The following is a 17780-nucleotide window of genomic DNA, read 5'->3' as shown; positions in this document are numbered from 1 at the left end:
GTGGGATAGGGTGTAACTGATCCGGGCTTAGGTAGGCAGCTGCCATGCATCACTAATGAGACACTCAGCCAAAGGCTTGCCTGCAACCTGTAAAGCTTCAGATGCTGTATGTAGTTAGAAAGACTGGAATTTCTTTTCGAATTGCTTTACTACGAAGCTATATTTATAAGAATTTAAGCCCTCTACACATACACATACTCCTAAGATGCCATCATAGTAAAGACCAACAATTTGGTTGCATTTCAGGGAGAAAGGCTCCACTGAAATGAACATTGTGAGGAAACTCAATTTAATGATACCTCGGAGTGTATTCTTGCTTCATATACTGTTTTCATTACAAGGTAAGAACCTATATGAAATTCTAACCTTATTTTATTGTATTTTATTTATTTATTTATTTATCTTAAAAGATTTTATTGTGTTTTAGTCTCTCTTGCAACTGATAAGAAGAGTACTTTGGAGTCATTAGAAGGGATATATACTAAATGACACATGGACCACCTTTTTGAAAATTCGTAGTAGGGTAGATGATTTGGGACTTCGGTTTTCATTTTTTGAGTCTTCAAATCTTAAAATTTGGATTTTATCATGCTAGGCAACTATACTGGAAGAAACTCTGATTCTAATTTTTTCTTTTCTAAAAGATGATTTATAGTAGTTTTCTGTATAACTTAAACATTTGAATTTTATAATAAATTAAGAGAAATTGAGTACTTAAGTTTTCTTCATGCATGAACCGAAAGGAGAATGGTAAAAACTTGTTTGTAAGAAGGGCTTTGTTTTTTTTAGGGCTAAGAATTGTTTTCAATTATTATTGATGGCAATTTTATTTATAAATTAATGTTTATAGAATATTCTCATGGGGAAAGCATTTATTTACATTCACTTGTTAGTTTTTAATCCCTGAAAAGAGCTGTATATTTTGGAGCTTGTAGGGGAAGTGGGAGAAGTTACTGAAATGGAAGACTAGCAAGATCATGGTCCCCATCTTCCAGTCCTTGTAGTGACTGAAATTCCAAGGAGAAAATGTCATAGAGCATTGAGAACTGGAGGGGAGTTTCAAGATGCACTTGTCTACTACCATCATTTTATTTATGTGTTTGCTAGCTTGCTTAACCTTGGCATTTACTAAATGGTAGGACTGAGACTAAAACTTGGATCTCTGACTCCAATTTTAGTGCTCCTTGCACTGTATTATGTCTCTCTGGATCTAGGTACCCTGTTCCTTCTATCCAGATTAACGGGGAATTGGCTGCTTAAAATCCACTAGGAAATGCAAACTAACTCATAGCAAAATTCAGTCTATGTTTTAGAATCTAGGTTAAAATGATCTGTTTAATAACCAGAGCATGAGACCAAGATATCTGAATAATTTTTTCCCCATTCTTATCTCTACATATTTATCTCTGGCAGGATATATTTGCGGATCATCCATCTTGACGAAAGTATCAAAGTGAGTGTTTCTTGTTCTTTCTGTCCTCTAAAACATAAGGTTAATGGGAATGAGCAGACCTCAGTGGACAAATGTATCTGCTTTTGAAAAAAAAAAGATATTTTACAAAGTAAAGGCATGAGATGTGTTCTTTAAAAGCAGTTCCAAAAATTAAAAATTATCAGCCATTTGTTTCCTTATTTATGATGAAAAAATATTTCTTTTTAGTTTAATTACAAAATGAGTTCTTGGTGGTGTCCAATGACTATAGATACTAAGGAGATGTTAATTTCACTTCAGTGATTTATAAAGATGTTATGTTGGGTAAATTCCCCTTTTATATTGTTATTATTAATATACATTGTTTATTATAAATGTGCTCTATCTTAACATAAAGCAATTTTTGATGATAAAACAATAAAATTGTTTTAGCACTAAATAATGAAAATCATTTTTGGACTTAACTGATCTGCTTAACGAAAAGCAGAATTCTATTCATCATTTGATTTTGATAGATCACAATTTGATGTGCTTATTCACATTAACGTTAATCTGTGCTTTATGACATGAAAAGGGAGAGAAGTATTATGTTTGGAAAAAGTTTATGTGCTCCTGGCAAATACATACCTCAGCAGTTTTATGAAGTCATGTGGAGAAAAGTGCTCCTGGCAAATACGTACCTCAGCAGTTTTATGAAGTTATGTGGAGAAAATACCGTGTGTCAGTGCTACAATATTACAAGATTTTGTTTATTTCTCTGTCTTGAAGTTCCTTCCTAAAATTCAGTGTACATCAGAGATTGGAGAGATCTGGGGACACTCTTGAATTTTGTAAAATGAGACAGCACCACCACCCAAACGTAACCCCTCCAAGAGGGGAGGGAGACCTTTTAAATGTTAAACCAAGAAAGACCTCTTTGATAAAGTGATGGAAATCAGGAGGAAAACATCAGCTCTCTCCTGGGAAAGGCTTGTTCAGGTTGCCTAGGGGCCTTTGACTATACAAGTTCTTTTTGTTTTCTTCCAGAAACGGGTTTAATGAAAATCGACAGAAAAGAGCTCTTTTAGCAGCACAGGTAGGTTATGCCTCTGATGGAGAGAGGCAGAGAAATAATCCATTCTGCTTTGGGACTCCGCTGTCACTTCAACAATGAGGCCTTTGTGAAGGGGAATAAATGCTAAAAACAAGACAGGAAGGAGAAGAGGCAGAGGAACTTCTCCACTGCTTTTCTGCAACCCTCAAATCCATGCTCCGTTCACATTAACTTTTTGCTCGAGTGTTTTTTTGCTGTTCACCTCCGTTACCTACCAATAGGCTCACAGTGTGTGGGAGATTCAATGTCATCAACTTGCCAGAAATTTTTAATTGGTTTAAAAATTAAGCACGATATCAGAGCAATGACAGTAGAACAAACACAAGTAAAAAGGGGCAGAGAAAGGTATACATGGTGCAAAAGGGTGTCGAAGGTGGCCTGGTGTCCTGACAGACAGCTCTGTTAGTGTCTGACAAATCTCAATGAGAGACACTTTGGGGGAGGCGATCTTTGTTTTTGGAGCGTCGTGTAGCCCTGAATCCAAGAAGGCCCTTTTGGCCAGGTCCCCTTCAATAAGGGATGTTGGATAACATAATTGCAATATTTTCAAACTCTGACTGGAATGTTCAAAGAGGTGGTTTAAAAAATATATTTGTCTGTAAAAAACAGTTGGGAAAAAGGAGAATCCTAACTTAAAGATGCGTGTGGGCAAGTAATGTGATGTGGGTATTTATATAACAAATGGCTTATGTATTTAAGGAGGCCTTTGTCAAATCCTGAACTGCAATCCATGCTGCTAGTATTTTCTGGTAAAGGCCTGAATTTTTATATTTTTCGTGTTAATTAAAGAGAAATGAAGAAGATGGATTTGACAGTTTAGAGGACAGAACTAATTTATTCTTATTCACAATAGAATTTTTTTTGTACTTAGACGGGCAAAAGCCTGGAATGGAAACACTTTTTTAAAATTTTCCTTAAAAAGTGTTTTGTGTACGTAAATACTTATGTATCATGTGAAGTGGTTAAAATGGCTTTTCTCTGAGAAATTTAACTACATGTTTGTCAGTTGACCATGTTATCCACAAGAAGACATCAGCATGACTCTAGTAGAAAATCCAATTTTGAAGAAACTGCATTTTGGAGAGCCCACCAGTGTCAAAATCTGTGAAATATATCCCAAAGTTATCACATAAAGTGACCTCTGGTTGGGGTTATACTGTTGTCCGTTTAGATATTTCTAGAATTTGTCTCATTTACCCCAACAGAGGTAACTTTGGTTAGTAGGTGAGGAACACACTTACCTTGTCCTGAGTTCCCTTTTAGAGAGAGTGAAGAACAGGCCACCTACACTGGCTCCTCAATGTCCTGCAGCTAGAGAACATGCACCAACATTATGTAATATCTGAACAAGTTTTAAAAGAAGAAACGCTGAAGAAGAAAAGCAGTGAGGTCATAATCTCACACTGCACTGTTTAGGATCTCATCTGACATAAGGCCATTCTTGTCCGCTGATTCACGACTCCTGCTCTAGCAAGACGGAGCATTGGTGGAGAGACATCTGTGCAAGTAAGGGTTCAGATATGCTGACGATGAGATACACAAAGAGCCAAGAAAGGGGAGACACGGACCCCTGCCTGTGGTGTATTTCTGTGCCACACACATTTTTCTCTAGATTTCTCACCTGGAGATGGTTTCTCTGTGCTTCTCACCGTCCTGTGGAGATGTTATCAGCAAGGAGGAAGAATGGGCTGTCACCTTTTTATCGATTATGTGAATGTAGGCACCCACTGCCTGGAATTCTTTTGCATTTGGGTTACATTTCAAAATTTGTCTCCTAAAAGCAGGTGCTCAGGCAGACTAAGGTGCAGCTAATTTATTTGGTGTGGGATTGAAAAGTGAGACCAGGAAGGAGCAAATCTTAGAGAGTATGTTGAGGAGGGGCTCCTGAGGCTCAGGCTTGGTGGGGGGCCCCCTGAGGAGCTGTGTAGAATTAGTTGTGGAATTGTTTCTCCAAGGAATGGGGGAAGTTGCCCGTACTTATCTACTGATTCCTGTCTCTCCTTGATTGAGGTGTGGCCTTTGGGGGACCTTTTATCCCCAGGGAGGCGTTTTCTGTGGTCTCTCCTACTTGGATTTTGCCCTGAGGCAGAAACAGAAAGAAACCAGTGCTTGAAGCTGAAGGGTCTTGATGTGCACAGAAACCCAGATGCAGGTGGGCTGACAGGATGCGGAGGGAGATTCAAGAGAATCTTTTATAGTCACGGTTCTGAACAGGCTTGGCAGGCAGATTATTCCTATTTGAATAATGCCTAAATTCAACTCAGTTGGTATTTGTTGACGACATTCAAGAGACAGTGCTAGAGACATAGAATGAATAATGGTACTTATTGCCTAGATACTCAATGCCTCTTGAAGGCAGGCGAGTAAAGAAACTATTTCTGTGCAGCTTGTTCATCGTATCTAAGATGCCATTAATTGCTGTTATTTATATGACTCAAAAACAAAAGTGTTCCCAATTATAAATGTAAGATGCCATTATGAGTTCAGGTTGGTTAAAAAAGTAAAAGCTATGTATGGGTCTTGTGTTAGTATTGGTGAAATGTGGAATGATGCATGAAACATGTGGTCATTAGGTTGCCAAGGTAACTAGGATGCTTCTGTGGCCAGAAGGATGGTATGTTGAGCAATTGTCCTTTCCAAGGAGGTGTAGCCTGAGTTGAGTCAAAAAAAATTATATTTCTAGTCTTGGTCTATTCTTGTCTGATGTATTCAGTTTTTGCTTAATAATTAAATTAGGTAACATTTACAACCCTTGTTGTGTGCCCAGCTCTACTATTGGGGCTTTACTCTCTCCATTTCATTGAATACAGTTCTACTCTTATTCCATTTTATAGATTGGGAACTGAGGCTGCATAGGTTAAACAGTTTGTTCAAGGTTAAAAGCCTGTATGAGGCAGAGTTGAAGTCACTATACACTTTTAGTGAGCATCGCAGATAATTCACTGGAGCTGAAGTCAGATTTTGGTGCCCAGGATTAATGGTGGCTGTGCTAGAGGTAGGCAGTTGGAAACAAGATGGCTACAGACAAGATAATATTTGCTGTCTTGGGGAATCAAAGTCAGAGACTGTTGTGAGTTTAACTTAATTTGAAGACAGAGGCAAAAGCAGAAAGGAGAGATTGAGCAGTGAGGATGAAACCTGGGAGAAATAAGAACAGGAAACAGTGAACTTGGAGGCATAGTATCAAGCAAGGAGTTTAGAAAGGAGTATTAAAGTTGAGAGAAAGTGTGGAAGTCCTCTTCTCTGACTTGGAGCAGGTTTGGCTATTAAAAGAAAAACTGCTTCGCTGGAAAATACTAAAATAAAACTGTGTGTGTGGAAAGGAGACTGGGATTTGTTGAGGTGGGACTTTGGACCTGAAGTCACATCCCTATCACCGGTCTTTTCTTGTCTTCACCCTTTCCAGATTTTCTGACAACATCTGGTACTCAATTTGACAATTACATGGCAGGCTTTGGGAGTGTATGTTCTTCTGATGAACATAGAAATCCTATTTGAAAGGACATTGCTTTAGACCGTATGCTAAATTATCACTGAGTTTGAATAAAAATCCTTAATTAATTAGTTTCAGTAATCCACAGTTATTTGCTAGTAAGCTCTATTGACTTCCAAAAATCTTAAGGTTCGTCAGGACTGCTTAGATTAATATAAATATCTTTATTGCTAATTCTTTCTATGTGAGGCACTACACCAGAATTTTTACATACATTATTTGAATTTATTGTCATAACCGCACAATTAAGTAGGTACCCATCATTCCCATTTTACAGACAATGAAAGAAGGCGCTAAGAGGTTAGAAAACTTCTTTTTGTTAAGAGTTTAGGGAACTTGTCTAAGAATATGGACTGGAAGACTTAGGACTCTCAACCAGGTTTCTCTGATCCCATAATTCATACTCTTAGCCATTACCCTAAAGTGGTGGGAAATCTATAAAAATATACATTTGAATATTCTACGGACTTCAAAGTGTCAGTTCTTTGGAGACTGAGGGGGGACACTCTCTCTGTAGCAGCAGAAGCTTCTGTGGTTGGTGTCCTCACAGATGGCTCTGCAGGCAGTGTGGACGTCCCCGTCTGTTGGTCCATCAGCCCCATGTGTTTTCTCCAGCCCCATCTGTGCTTGGAAATATCAGAGAAGAACTTCTTCTGTAGGCAAAGCAGTTAGTTAATGTAAAGATTAGACTCCACCCAGGTTCTTTTTCAAGGAGGACAAGGAGGCAGGAGAAGAAAGAGCTCAGAGAGGACAGAGACTCGTCAAAGTCAGGTAAGAGGCAAAACCAAACCTTGAGGTCCTGTCCTCTAACCACGAAGGGTTCTTCTGGGAGCCTCCTTTGTTGCCTCCAGAAGCCAACAAAATAGAGTCAATAATTCATAATTTCTGTATCTGTAGCTATTTCCCAGACTTCCTGATTGCTTATTGAGCTTGAATTAAATAATTTAACTGTCTTGAATTCTTATTTCTGTTTTTCAAAGTTGGAAGCAACGTCTTCAAGATATTTCTTCCATGAAGCTATTAATTGGGGTGAGAGCAAAATAAAAGGTCGGTGTCACACCTTTGTTTTTGTATTTGCTTTCTTGAAAGTCCCCTTTGAGGGATATAGTGAATTAACTATTGCCATTTAATGCAAGGAAGAAACTGAGCCAGGGTGGTAATAATGGGAACAGTTAAGTTCACTTCATGTAAAAATTTGAATTATGTTTGGAAAGAAGCAGGATTAAACAATTAAAGTAGGCTGATAAATCTGTGATCAGGAAGTATCTGGGTATCAAACAATTTTTTTCTGCATCATTTCCTGGCTCCTTGTTTCCTTGGCCTCCTTATTTTTACTTACCCATTTCCCATTTTCATTAAGCAGAATGCTGAGGAGAACTTGAACTTTAATTCAATTTTTTCATTTTACTCAAAATATAGCAATTCCTGGCTAGTTTTGGATTGATAGTTGTTTTCAGGAGAATAAACAGGGCTTGTAGATAAATTTTTGAAGGAGATACATGTGTTTGTCTAGGTGTTTAGGCATTTGTTTATTTATTGTAAAAAGTGTAAGATTGTGATCTAAGATAAAATTTAAAGGGGAAGAAATTTCACTTAAATTTGTGAAAAACATAAATTTTTACCTATATTGATGATCAAAATTGAAACAGCTCATTTTTCCTCAGTTAAGATGTCCTTAGAGACTTGTAGGTGTTTCAATGTAAAGAGATATTTTAGCTCAGTGGATCTTAAAGGTAGAAAGACAATGGCGTTTTCTAATTCTTGACTTGGGCAGAATTGGGTTTAATCATCTCAGCTAGTTAACTGTCTTCCACGACCTTAACGTAGTCCAAGAGGTACCACTTTGTGGTGACTCGAAGATGTGTTCTCATTCTCTTGATGTGTTACTTAAATTCTTCCTGTTTGAAATTTGCTGATTGCTCCTTGTCCTCTCTCCTTATTAGAGGAAAAGTTTTCACTGTGGTTCATTTGCATTTTCCAAAACTTACTCAGAAGCTCATGGTTTCTTGCTTCCTATTTCAACAGAATCCTTTGGGGCAGTGTTTCTTTCCATGAAAAAGAATATTTTTGGTGATGGCTGGTTTAGATCCCATTAAAATTAAGTATGGGTCAGAAAGAATGGATTATTTGTAATGGAGCCTGAAGATTAATTAACACACACACTTTGAGTGAAATGTTTTATTCTTCATTGGGGAGGGTATATGGTATGGGTAGTGCTGTGAATTGTGTTAAGACTGATGATTCACAGACCTGTACCCTTGAGACAAATAATACATTACATATTAATAAAAAAAATGTTTAATTCTTCTTCTCAGAAATGAGAGTTTCTGTTTGGGTTTTTTAAATACTTTGTCTGATTCCCTGAGCTAACAATGGACAGTTCTTTAAGACAACACTCATTCCTGGAGATGGAACCCTTTGGACGTGCAGCCGAGCCAAACTCCGTCAATGGAATCTTCTGCAGCTTGTTCATTTCTGGTTCTCATCATCTGGGACAGGGATTCCTTACATGGGAACTTGACCTTTCAATTGCTTGAAGGAAGCTAACCTTTGCTCTCAGGGTAGTCTGAGATGTGAAAGCTTGTCTTTCTTGTTTCACAGCACACATAATGAAATGAACTAGATAGAGACTCGATGGGCTTAATTCTTTAGCTCATCAAGGCAAGAAGCCCAGGGTTCTGTTTGAATTAATAATGGTTACAGTTAGTCCAAGCTAAATCTTGACATATTATGTTTATAAGAACTGATGCACACCAGAAGATAACTTTTTTTTTTTTTTTGTCCTTCAGGTTCTTGTCCTCATGAATGCCTTAACGGAGCTTTCTGTTCTAAGACTGGTACATGTGACTGTCAAATATTTCAGGCACTTGGGACACGGTGCCAGATTGGTAAGTTTCAGGGCTACTTGAGAGAATTATAAGTCAAGGAGAATTTTAAGGTGTAATTGGCTACATCAGTGTTCATGCACTGGGAGTTGAGGCAATCGTATTATGGATTAACTTGTGTCCCTAATTCATTCAGACAATCTAGAAATAATGTAAAAGAAAATGCATATGTCCACTTTCCCTTCTCACTGATCTCTACTACTTCCTCAGGTTTTTTTTTTTTTTTTTTTTCTCCATTTCATGGATGGATGATATCAGTCCATTAAACAAGGTTCTTACTTGTTTCTGTTTCTGCTTTATAAATTAGACTTATTATTTGGAGCCACTCTTTTTCTTACTTTGAATTAATTGGACATTCTGTATATAAAATAGACACAGTTTTGAGAGTTCTTCAAAGGCAGAGGGTTCTTTAAAACATTTTTAACCACATTGTCTGGGATAGGTTCCTACCTCAGTAAGGATAAATATTAATTTGTTTAATAAGTATTCATGGAGTACCTACTAAATCCCAGACCTGCCACTGGGGATACAATAGTGAGTAATACAGACATGCTTCTGCCCTCTGGGAGGTTACAGTCTAGAAAAAAAAAACAATGCATAAGAGATACATATTCATTATACTTAAACCACATGCTATAAAGGAAAGTACAAGATTCTGTGAAAATCTGCAACGGAGGTAAGGCATACTGTCAGAGAAGACTGAACAATGAATTGCTCTGTTTTTTCCTGAAAAGGACAATGTTGGTCAAGGCTAAAAAATTTAGGTAAAATCACACACACACACACACACACAAAGACAATGATTGTGCCTTATTTCTGTGCTCCCTACAGCAGCGTGCATTAAAATGTTTTATATTGAGTGCTTGGTAAAGGTATTATTATTATTATTATTCTAAAGTGAAGGACCTAGAAAGTTAATATAGAATAGAGGGTTATCCACAAAGGGAAGAAGGGAGGTAGTCACAAAGGCAATAAGAATTGAAGTTGTATGATTTAAGATGAATATTGTTTGACATTTGGCCAGTTTAAGGCTATGAATTCCTAAATTCCAGCATCCTTTGGATGACTAATGCTCCCCATCCCAAGGTCTCAGACATATAAACATGATCTTTCTTTTGTCGTGGTTATTTTTCTCTGTGAATACTATTGAGATATTTTTGAAAGAATTGCAGAGTCTGGAACACTCTACTGATGCTTATGCAAATATTTAGGGCATTCGGTGGTAACATTTCTTTCTTTTCTGAGCCACTGTGTTTGTTTTATCTCTATTACCTTCTTTTACTGTATCATTTTCCTTACTATTCACTTCTTCTAGTCTTCTTCTGGGAGCAAAATTTAAAGACGTTTCTAACACAAAACCTTTCTTCAAAGCAACTTGGAAACCATATTTTCCTTTAGGAGAGTTTAATAGTTTTGAGAACAACTGAAAATTTTATATTGGTTGTTTCTTTCTGTGATATTGACCACCAAAGAAGAAAATATTTATTTTCATGAAAATTGGAATCACCTACCATAACTGAACCTTGCCAGAAACAGGATATAATTTCTTTTATTCAATTAAATATTGTCTTATTTCTTTTCAGTGCCAAACATGGGCAATGGCAGAGATGGGATTTGCAAAACCTGGGGACAGTACCACTTTGAAACTTTTGATGGCATTTACTATTATTTCCCAGGAAACTGTTCTTACATTTTTGCAAAGGACTGTGGTAATTTGGAGCCTCAGTACACTGTATGGGTAGGTGATCCTAGGGCATAATTAACTTAAAGATTTTTTTTTTCCTGGCAAAGTTTATATTTTTAAAGGTGTGCACAAATGATGGAAAATATATAGTAATCATAGTGCAAATACTTGGGGCTCTGACTGGGGAAGAAGAAGGATTCGTTTTTAATGTCATGGACCCAATTTGTAGCTAAATTGAGTCTCTCTTATTGAGATGGAGCTTTGGATTGGGAGAAGGGTTTGGATCTGTGTGGGAGAGAGTTATAGGTAAGGCAAATGTCTATATTACAATGTCATAATATCACTTCTGGTTCATATCCCCATCATTCAGATTGTATTCAAACATTTTGAAGAGGGCATGGGTTTGGATGCTAACCAAATTGCTCATACAGATTTCTTTTCTGATGCTACCATTATGATATTCCCCCGGATTAATTTTTTTTTGAAGGCACCCCTTAGTGTGATCAGAGGCTGGCATTCAGGAAATGGAGTACAGAAGCAAGGCCCAAGGACATAGAGACAGGCACTTACTAGGTTGGTTCATACTGTATAATTGAGTGCAAAGAGATAGTGTTTAGCTGAACTCTTGATTTGGAAGAATTCCTAAGAGACTGCTCAGAATGCAAGCTGCAGAGTGGCTCTAGTTGAAGTAAAAAAGTCAGGACTCTTTCCCTGTCTCACTCTCTTGCCCTGACTTTCTAGCTGTCTCCAAGCAGAGTCATGAGACAGCTGTGCTATCCTGTTCAAAAGCTAGAACTCTCCATAGGCATCATTTGTTCAAACCTCTGTTTTCTTTTTTCCTTCTAACTTAAATTGAAGTTGCCTAGATTCTCCTCTCCTAGGTGGTGCAAATTTTAAAAAGTAGGCTTTGAAGTTTTTTAAGAGCAACAAAAGCCTTGTGACCCAGAAAGGAAATGAGGTCTACTGAAAGTTAACTTATGAGGCATAAAGATAAAAAAATCCTTTGTGTCTTTAGATAGGGAAGTCAGTGGCAAGCATCTTCAGTATTTACAGGGCTCCTGTTTTCAGCCACTTATTGTCTGTTTCTCCTCCACTCTCTCACTGGGTTTATCACTCTAACACCTTCTGACTCCCTCATTGAAATGTTCTTGTCCAGGGTCTCACCCTTCTGAAGAATAAAGTGTCAACTAGATAATCTATCCTTTGATAATAGCACACAATGCTGAACTGTGCTCCCAGAGCTAATTTTGTTTCTACTTGGCTCTGTTTTAGCTGGTGGAATTTTCTTTCTAGGCAACAAATCCATTCATTTTAAATGTCATCTTTCCCCTGATTATGGAAATAGTTCATCCACCTTTCTCCTTCTTTCTTTCTTTCTTTCTTTCTTTCTTTCTTTCTTTCTTTCTTTCTTTCTTTCTTTCTTTCCTTCTTTCGATTTTATTTATTTATTTGAGAGAGAGAGAACACAAGTTGGGGAGGGGGCAGAGAGAAGGGAAAGTAGACCCCCTGCTAAGCAGGGTGCCAATGTGGGGCTTGATCCCAGGACCCTGAGATCATGACCTGTGCCTAAGGCAGATACTTAACCGACTGAGCTTTCCAGGTGTCCCTGTTCTCACCTTTGATAAATTTAAACCTCTTAACAAGCTACAAGTTATAGGATGACATGTAAGTGGTTTTACTCAAAAGTTAGTCTAATCTTTTACAAGAAAATTATCGTGTGTCTTTTATACTTCTTGAAATAGTTCGCTTTTCTTATAGAAAATTTAAAAATTTCAGAGAAGTCTATAAAAATAGTGTTTGAACTACTGCAATATAGACTGCAGCCGATGGCCATTTGGGCTCTCTCCATCCTTCGGCTCATGTAGATAATAAATGCTATAAACATCAGGCTGCATGGATCCCTTCGAATTTGTATTTTTGTATTCTTTGGGTAAATACCTAATAGTGCAATTACTGGGTCATAGGATAGTTCTATTTTTAACTTTTTGGGGACCCTCCATATATTTTCCAGGATATCACTCAGCCATTGGAAAGAATGAAATCTTGCCATTTGCAATGACATGGGTGAAGATAAAGAGTAATATGCTAAGCAAAGTCAGTCAGTTAGAGAAAGACAGATACCACATGATTCCACTCATATGTGGAATTTGAGAAACAAACAGATGAACATGTGGGAGGGGGAAAAAGAGAGCGAGGGAGGCAAATCATAATAGACTCTTAAGGTTAGAGAACAGACTGAGGATTGTTAGAGGAGGGTGGGGGATGGCTAGAGGGTTGATGAGCACTGAGTGTTGTATGTAAGTGAAGAATCACTAAATTCTACTCCTAGAACCAATACTTCCATGTATGTTAACTAACTAGAATTTAAATAAAAATTTAAAAATAGAGTTAGCACTGCTAATGGCTTCACATATTTTCTTCTACTCTTTTTTTCTCTGAATTTTAAACACATTTATAATCTTGAAATCCGACTATGTATAATTTTCTGTCTGAGATTTTCACCCGGTAATTATGTTAAGAACTTTCTTCCATGTCAAATATTCTTGAAAAACCAAAATTTTATTAGCTATCTTTGTTCCAATTTATGGAATATTCAAAATCTTTACTTAAGCCCTGTTTTGGAAATTTAGATTTTAAAAAATATTTTCAGTCTTTTTTTTTTTAAAGATTTTATTTATTTATTTGAAAGAGAGAGAGATCACAAGTAGGCAGAGAGGCAGGCAGAGAGAGAAGGGGGAGGAAGCAGGCTCCCTGCTAAGCAGAAAGCCCAATGCAGGGCTCAATCCCAGGACCCTGGGATCATGACCTGAGCCGAAGGCAGAGGCTTTAACCCACTGAGCCACCCAGGTGCCCCTTTTCAGTCTTTTAATGCATACATTGATCAACATCTTTCGGCATATATCCTTTTCTATTCCTGATCATTTTCTTTTTCAATTTAATTTTACTTTTATGAAAATAATACCTGTACATAGTTTTAAAAACTTATCTAAGGCATGTGAAGCAAAAATGTAGCCCCTGCTTGCTTTCACTCCCAACCTTAGCTAAAATCTGTCTCCCAAAGGCAATTGCTTCAACTCCTTAAGCTATTTCTTCTGGCTTTTACATTACATGCCCAAATATGTTATTATTTATTTATCTTTCAAGTTAAGCCTTAGTCATTTCCTACTACAGAAAATGGAATCATCTTTGTTATGTCACCCTTCCTGCCCCTAACACACACACACACACACACACACACACACACACACTCTCTCTCTCTCTCTCCTTCCCTCCTCTTTACAGAGTTGTATTGTCATCTCATGTTAAATGATATGTGGTTTATTATTGTGATTTACATATTACACATATATGTATGTATATATGAATTCATAGAAATATTATTTAGACCTGAGCCCAGTAGTTTATTATGATTTTGTTTCTCCTCTTTGTACATTTGTATAGAGTTATTATCTATACAATTATCCCCTTTTTTTTGTTTGCGACACTTTTATACTCTTAATCACTAATTTTTTTTCTTCAAACTCTTTAGCTCCATAAATTTCTTCTCACTGTGGTCAGATATTTATACTTTACTTTTTGAACCCTTGAAATTAACTTTGGAATAGAGTAAGGTAATCTTTCAGTCTTCTCCTTTCTTCTCTTCTTGTTGTCTTTATTCTCTTTCTCTTTTTCTCTTCCTCCCTCCCTTCTTCCTTCCTTCCTTCTTTCTTCCCTTTCCTTCCTTTTCTCTTTCTTTCTTCCCCTCAACTAAATTTCCCATCAAATTTTGAGAAGTAAACTTTGTCTTTCCTAAAATATTCTTTTATTTTTAGAGCAATTTTATTTTTAGTGAGGTTGTTAAGTCACTTCTGCGACCTCTAGGTATTGCATTGTATAGAGCTCCATTTCATGAGTCTCTAACGTGACATGGACATGAAAACTACAAATGTGTTTCTTTGTGGTGCTCGACTGTCTTCCTGTCAGAATTAGTTTTTTTCTAGTGCATACCAGGTGTCTTTAAAATAATAAGTCAGTCAGAGAAAGACATATACCGTATGATTTCACTCATATGTGGAATTTAAGAAACAAAACAGATGACCATAGAAGAAGGGAAAGAAAAATAGAATAAGATTAAGACAGAGAAGGAGGCAAACCATAAGAGACTCTTAACTATAGGGAACAAACTGAGGGTTGTTGGAGGGGGGGTGGGTGGGGGTGGGGTAATTGGGTAATGAACATTAAGGAGGGCACTTGAAGTCATGAGCACCGGGTGTTGTATGCAACTGATGAATCACTAAATTCTACCTCAGAAACCAATACTATACTGTGTGTGAACTAACTTGAATTTAAATAAAACCTTGAAAGAGAAAAAAAGAATGTTGAGTCTCAACATGCAAAGATTCAGCTTATTTAAAAAATATGCTGAGGGGTGCCTGGGTGGCTCAGTGGGTTAAAGCCTCTGCCTTCGGCTCAGGTCCTGGTTCCAGGGTCCTGGCATCGAGCCCCACATCGGACTTTCTGCTCAGCGGGAAGCCTGCTTCCTCCTCTCTCTCTGCCTACCTGTCTCTCTGCCTACTTGTGATCTCTGTCAAATAAATAAGTAAAATCTTTTAAAAAATGTTGAATTATCTTGTACTCTAAAAAGTTGATTTTGTTGTCCAATTTCTTTGATAAATCTTTTTTTTTTCCCTCTTGAAAATCCTAAATGTTTGTAATTTTGTAAAGTGGCATTAGTCTAACAGTGCTGTAGAACTGTAAACAGACATTGTGACTCTGGGAACTCAAATGAAGGCCTACATATCTTATTGGTTCCAACACTTTCTATTTTTTCGCCCCTTCAAGGTTCATAATAGCCCTAAGTGCTATGGTTCAGTGTATTCCTGTTACCGGTCAATCAGCTTGTTCTTTTCAGACCAAGAGGAAATTCGTATTTATGGGCATGAAATAAAAAAGGATGGAATCAGGTAAGATATGATCAATGATATAATGAAAATAACACCGAACATGTCACGTTTGAAATTGAATTATGGGGAGTGGAAGAAAGGATTTCTGTCAACCAATAACCTTAAAGTTATAGCATACAGACCTTAAAATTCAGCAAGCTCTGAGGCCAGTCAGGTGACCACAACCTAACCAGTTTTACCTCCCTAATGTTTGTGTAGGATACACTTAGGTTTGCACAGGTACAGATGAGATTATAAAAGAGATTCAGGAGAAATCTTCATAGTTCAGCTCTTCAATTATACTTGCCTTCTTTCTTAAATCTTCTCTTCTTTCTTTCTCTCTTTCTTGCATCTTCCCTTTCTCCCCTCTTTCTTCCTCCCTCCCCACTTCCGCTCCCCTCCCCCCTTCCTTTCTTCCTTCGCAGTTACTTAAAGTATAACTAAACCTGTGGAAGTCTTTTCCAAATGCGTACGAATGAGGCTTGGGTGTCACTCGAGACTTTCCGCTAGTATTCTGACCAAGATTCAGAGCCAATAAGTAACTGGCCTTCTTGAATAGATCAGAGAAAGGCCCAGTTTTGCCTTCCTAGCTACCAAGAATAAGGTCTGAGAGTTTGGGCGAAAGGGGTGTTTATTAATGTTTGAAGAGAGGTTTTCCATATGTAAGGTTGGAATACTGTGGAATAAACCACCTTCTAATCTAAATAAATATAGAATTAGTCAATTTTAAGATTTCTTGGCTGAGCTATGCCAGAAAAAGTAAAATGTGGGATGGAACAATTCTGTCATTTAGAATTCATTTGAACCCTGGGGATTCTTGCCAGTCTTACAAACCTGTGTACTTTTGTCTCAGTTTGGACTCCTCAAGAGGCAGCAGGCGATAGCATGAAGGGTTTTGGATGAAGCACCAGGCAGCCAAGCACTGACCTAGGCTTTGTCACAGTCAGGGGACCCCAAACAGTCTCTCACCTCTCTCAGGCTTCTTTTCTTGATCATTTGGGTTCTGTACTTCTCATTTTCTTAGAAAAGAAACCTGTGCCTTTTGAATGGGATAATAATGCAACTGCATATGTATTTTTTGGAGCTGAATTTAAATAGTAATTTAGAATTCCTTATATGGGATTTGGGGTAACACAATGAGCTCTTTAAAAAAAATTATTATGTCTTATAAAACAAAAATACATTTCAAAAAAAATACCTTTCAAGTAGATTTTCAGGGATACTAACTCTTTGTTAAATCTCACAGAAAATATTTCTTCGAGGATTTCCATTTGTATGAGAGATTCCATTTGTATGATTTGTATGATGGAAGAAAGATGGTTTTCTTATTATTCAGCTAAGTTGCTTATACTAATACTGCACCTGGCCTAGGGCCTAATTCAAAGCAGGTGTTAGAGAAATATTTGCCAAAATCAAATCAAATCAAAAGTGCAAGTCTCTGCAAATTGCATCTTACCTCTCTAGACTTTGGTTCTTTCGCCTGTGAAATGAAGGGTTTTGGTACATGTGACTCCATGAATAATTTTCAACATTAATTTGTACATTCATTTTAGTTTGCATTGTGAATGTTTCCTGACTAGGTTACAAGGAGTTTTTCCTAAATTTCTGGTAGATAATGTAATTTTTACTATTATCCCCCATCTCTACTAGCATCTTTTTATGTCATACACAGCTGGATAATCATAGTTAGGCATCTTCTAGTTTCAAAAATTGTGTATTTCATCAAATTTGCTGTGAAAGAATCAAATGATAAATGACCAAAACAAAAAATATCCACAGCAGAACAACTGTATCTCCATACACTTAACATTCTGTAGCAAAGAAATATCTTTATAAAACGTGATTTACTTTTTTCAAGCATAGCTTTTATAAACTTACAAATTTAAATGACATTACTCATATAGTCTTTTACTGTGAATTTAATAGGAATTTCTCATGCTTATAATTTTTATATATAATAAGAATAAGTTACGGTAATAGCTGCAGTCATATTTGTCCTTCAGGGTAAAGTTTAGTTATTTTTTTATTCTTACAACTAATTCTGCATAAAAAAGTGATTTGCAACCAGCTCTATGCAAGTGGTTGCAGATATTTTGAATTGTTTCTTTGGGAATTACCATTTTGTTAATGAGTAAGTTTGATTTTGTAATTTTTATTCCATGGAGCATACTCTTTCTGAAAGGAACTCACTAATTTGAAGTGTTTAATGTATGAACATACTAACTAACCTCCCTCCTCACTCATAGTTTTTAAGTTTCACTTAGCATGGCT

At 36.9% G+C, this 17780-nt stretch overlaps 1 protein-coding gene across 1 annotated transcript in view; it reads left to right on the top strand.

Moving 5' to 3' along the window:
• The first annotated feature begins 261 nt into the window (after positions 1-261).
• Positions 262-17780, top strand: part of OTOGL (otogelin like) — a 130330-nt gene continuing 112811 nt past the window's right edge. Inside the window, exons 1-7 of the mRNA XM_032346910.1 lie at positions 262-341; positions 1414-1453; positions 2459-2507; positions 6999-7065; positions 8808-8906; positions 10487-10641; positions 15409-15530. Coding sequence (XP_032202801.1) covers positions 266-341; positions 1414-1453; positions 2459-2507; positions 6999-7065; positions 8808-8906; positions 10487-10641; positions 15409-15530 — 608 coding nt within the window. The 5' untranslated portion in view covers positions 262-265. The remainder of the gene's footprint in view (positions 342-1413; positions 1454-2458; positions 2508-6998; positions 7066-8807; positions 8907-10486; positions 10642-15408; positions 15531-17780) is intronic.

Source organism: Mustela erminea, chromosome 6 (genome assembly GCF_009829155.1).
Source record: "Mustela erminea isolate mMusErm1 chromosome 6, mMusErm1.Pri, whole genome shotgun sequence".
Classification (NCBI taxonomy): Eukaryota; Metazoa; Chordata; class Mammalia; order Carnivora; family Mustelidae; genus Mustela; species Mustela erminea.
The sequence above is the reverse complement of the archived record's forward strand: the minus strand, read 5'-3'. Positions and strand labels throughout refer to the sequence as shown.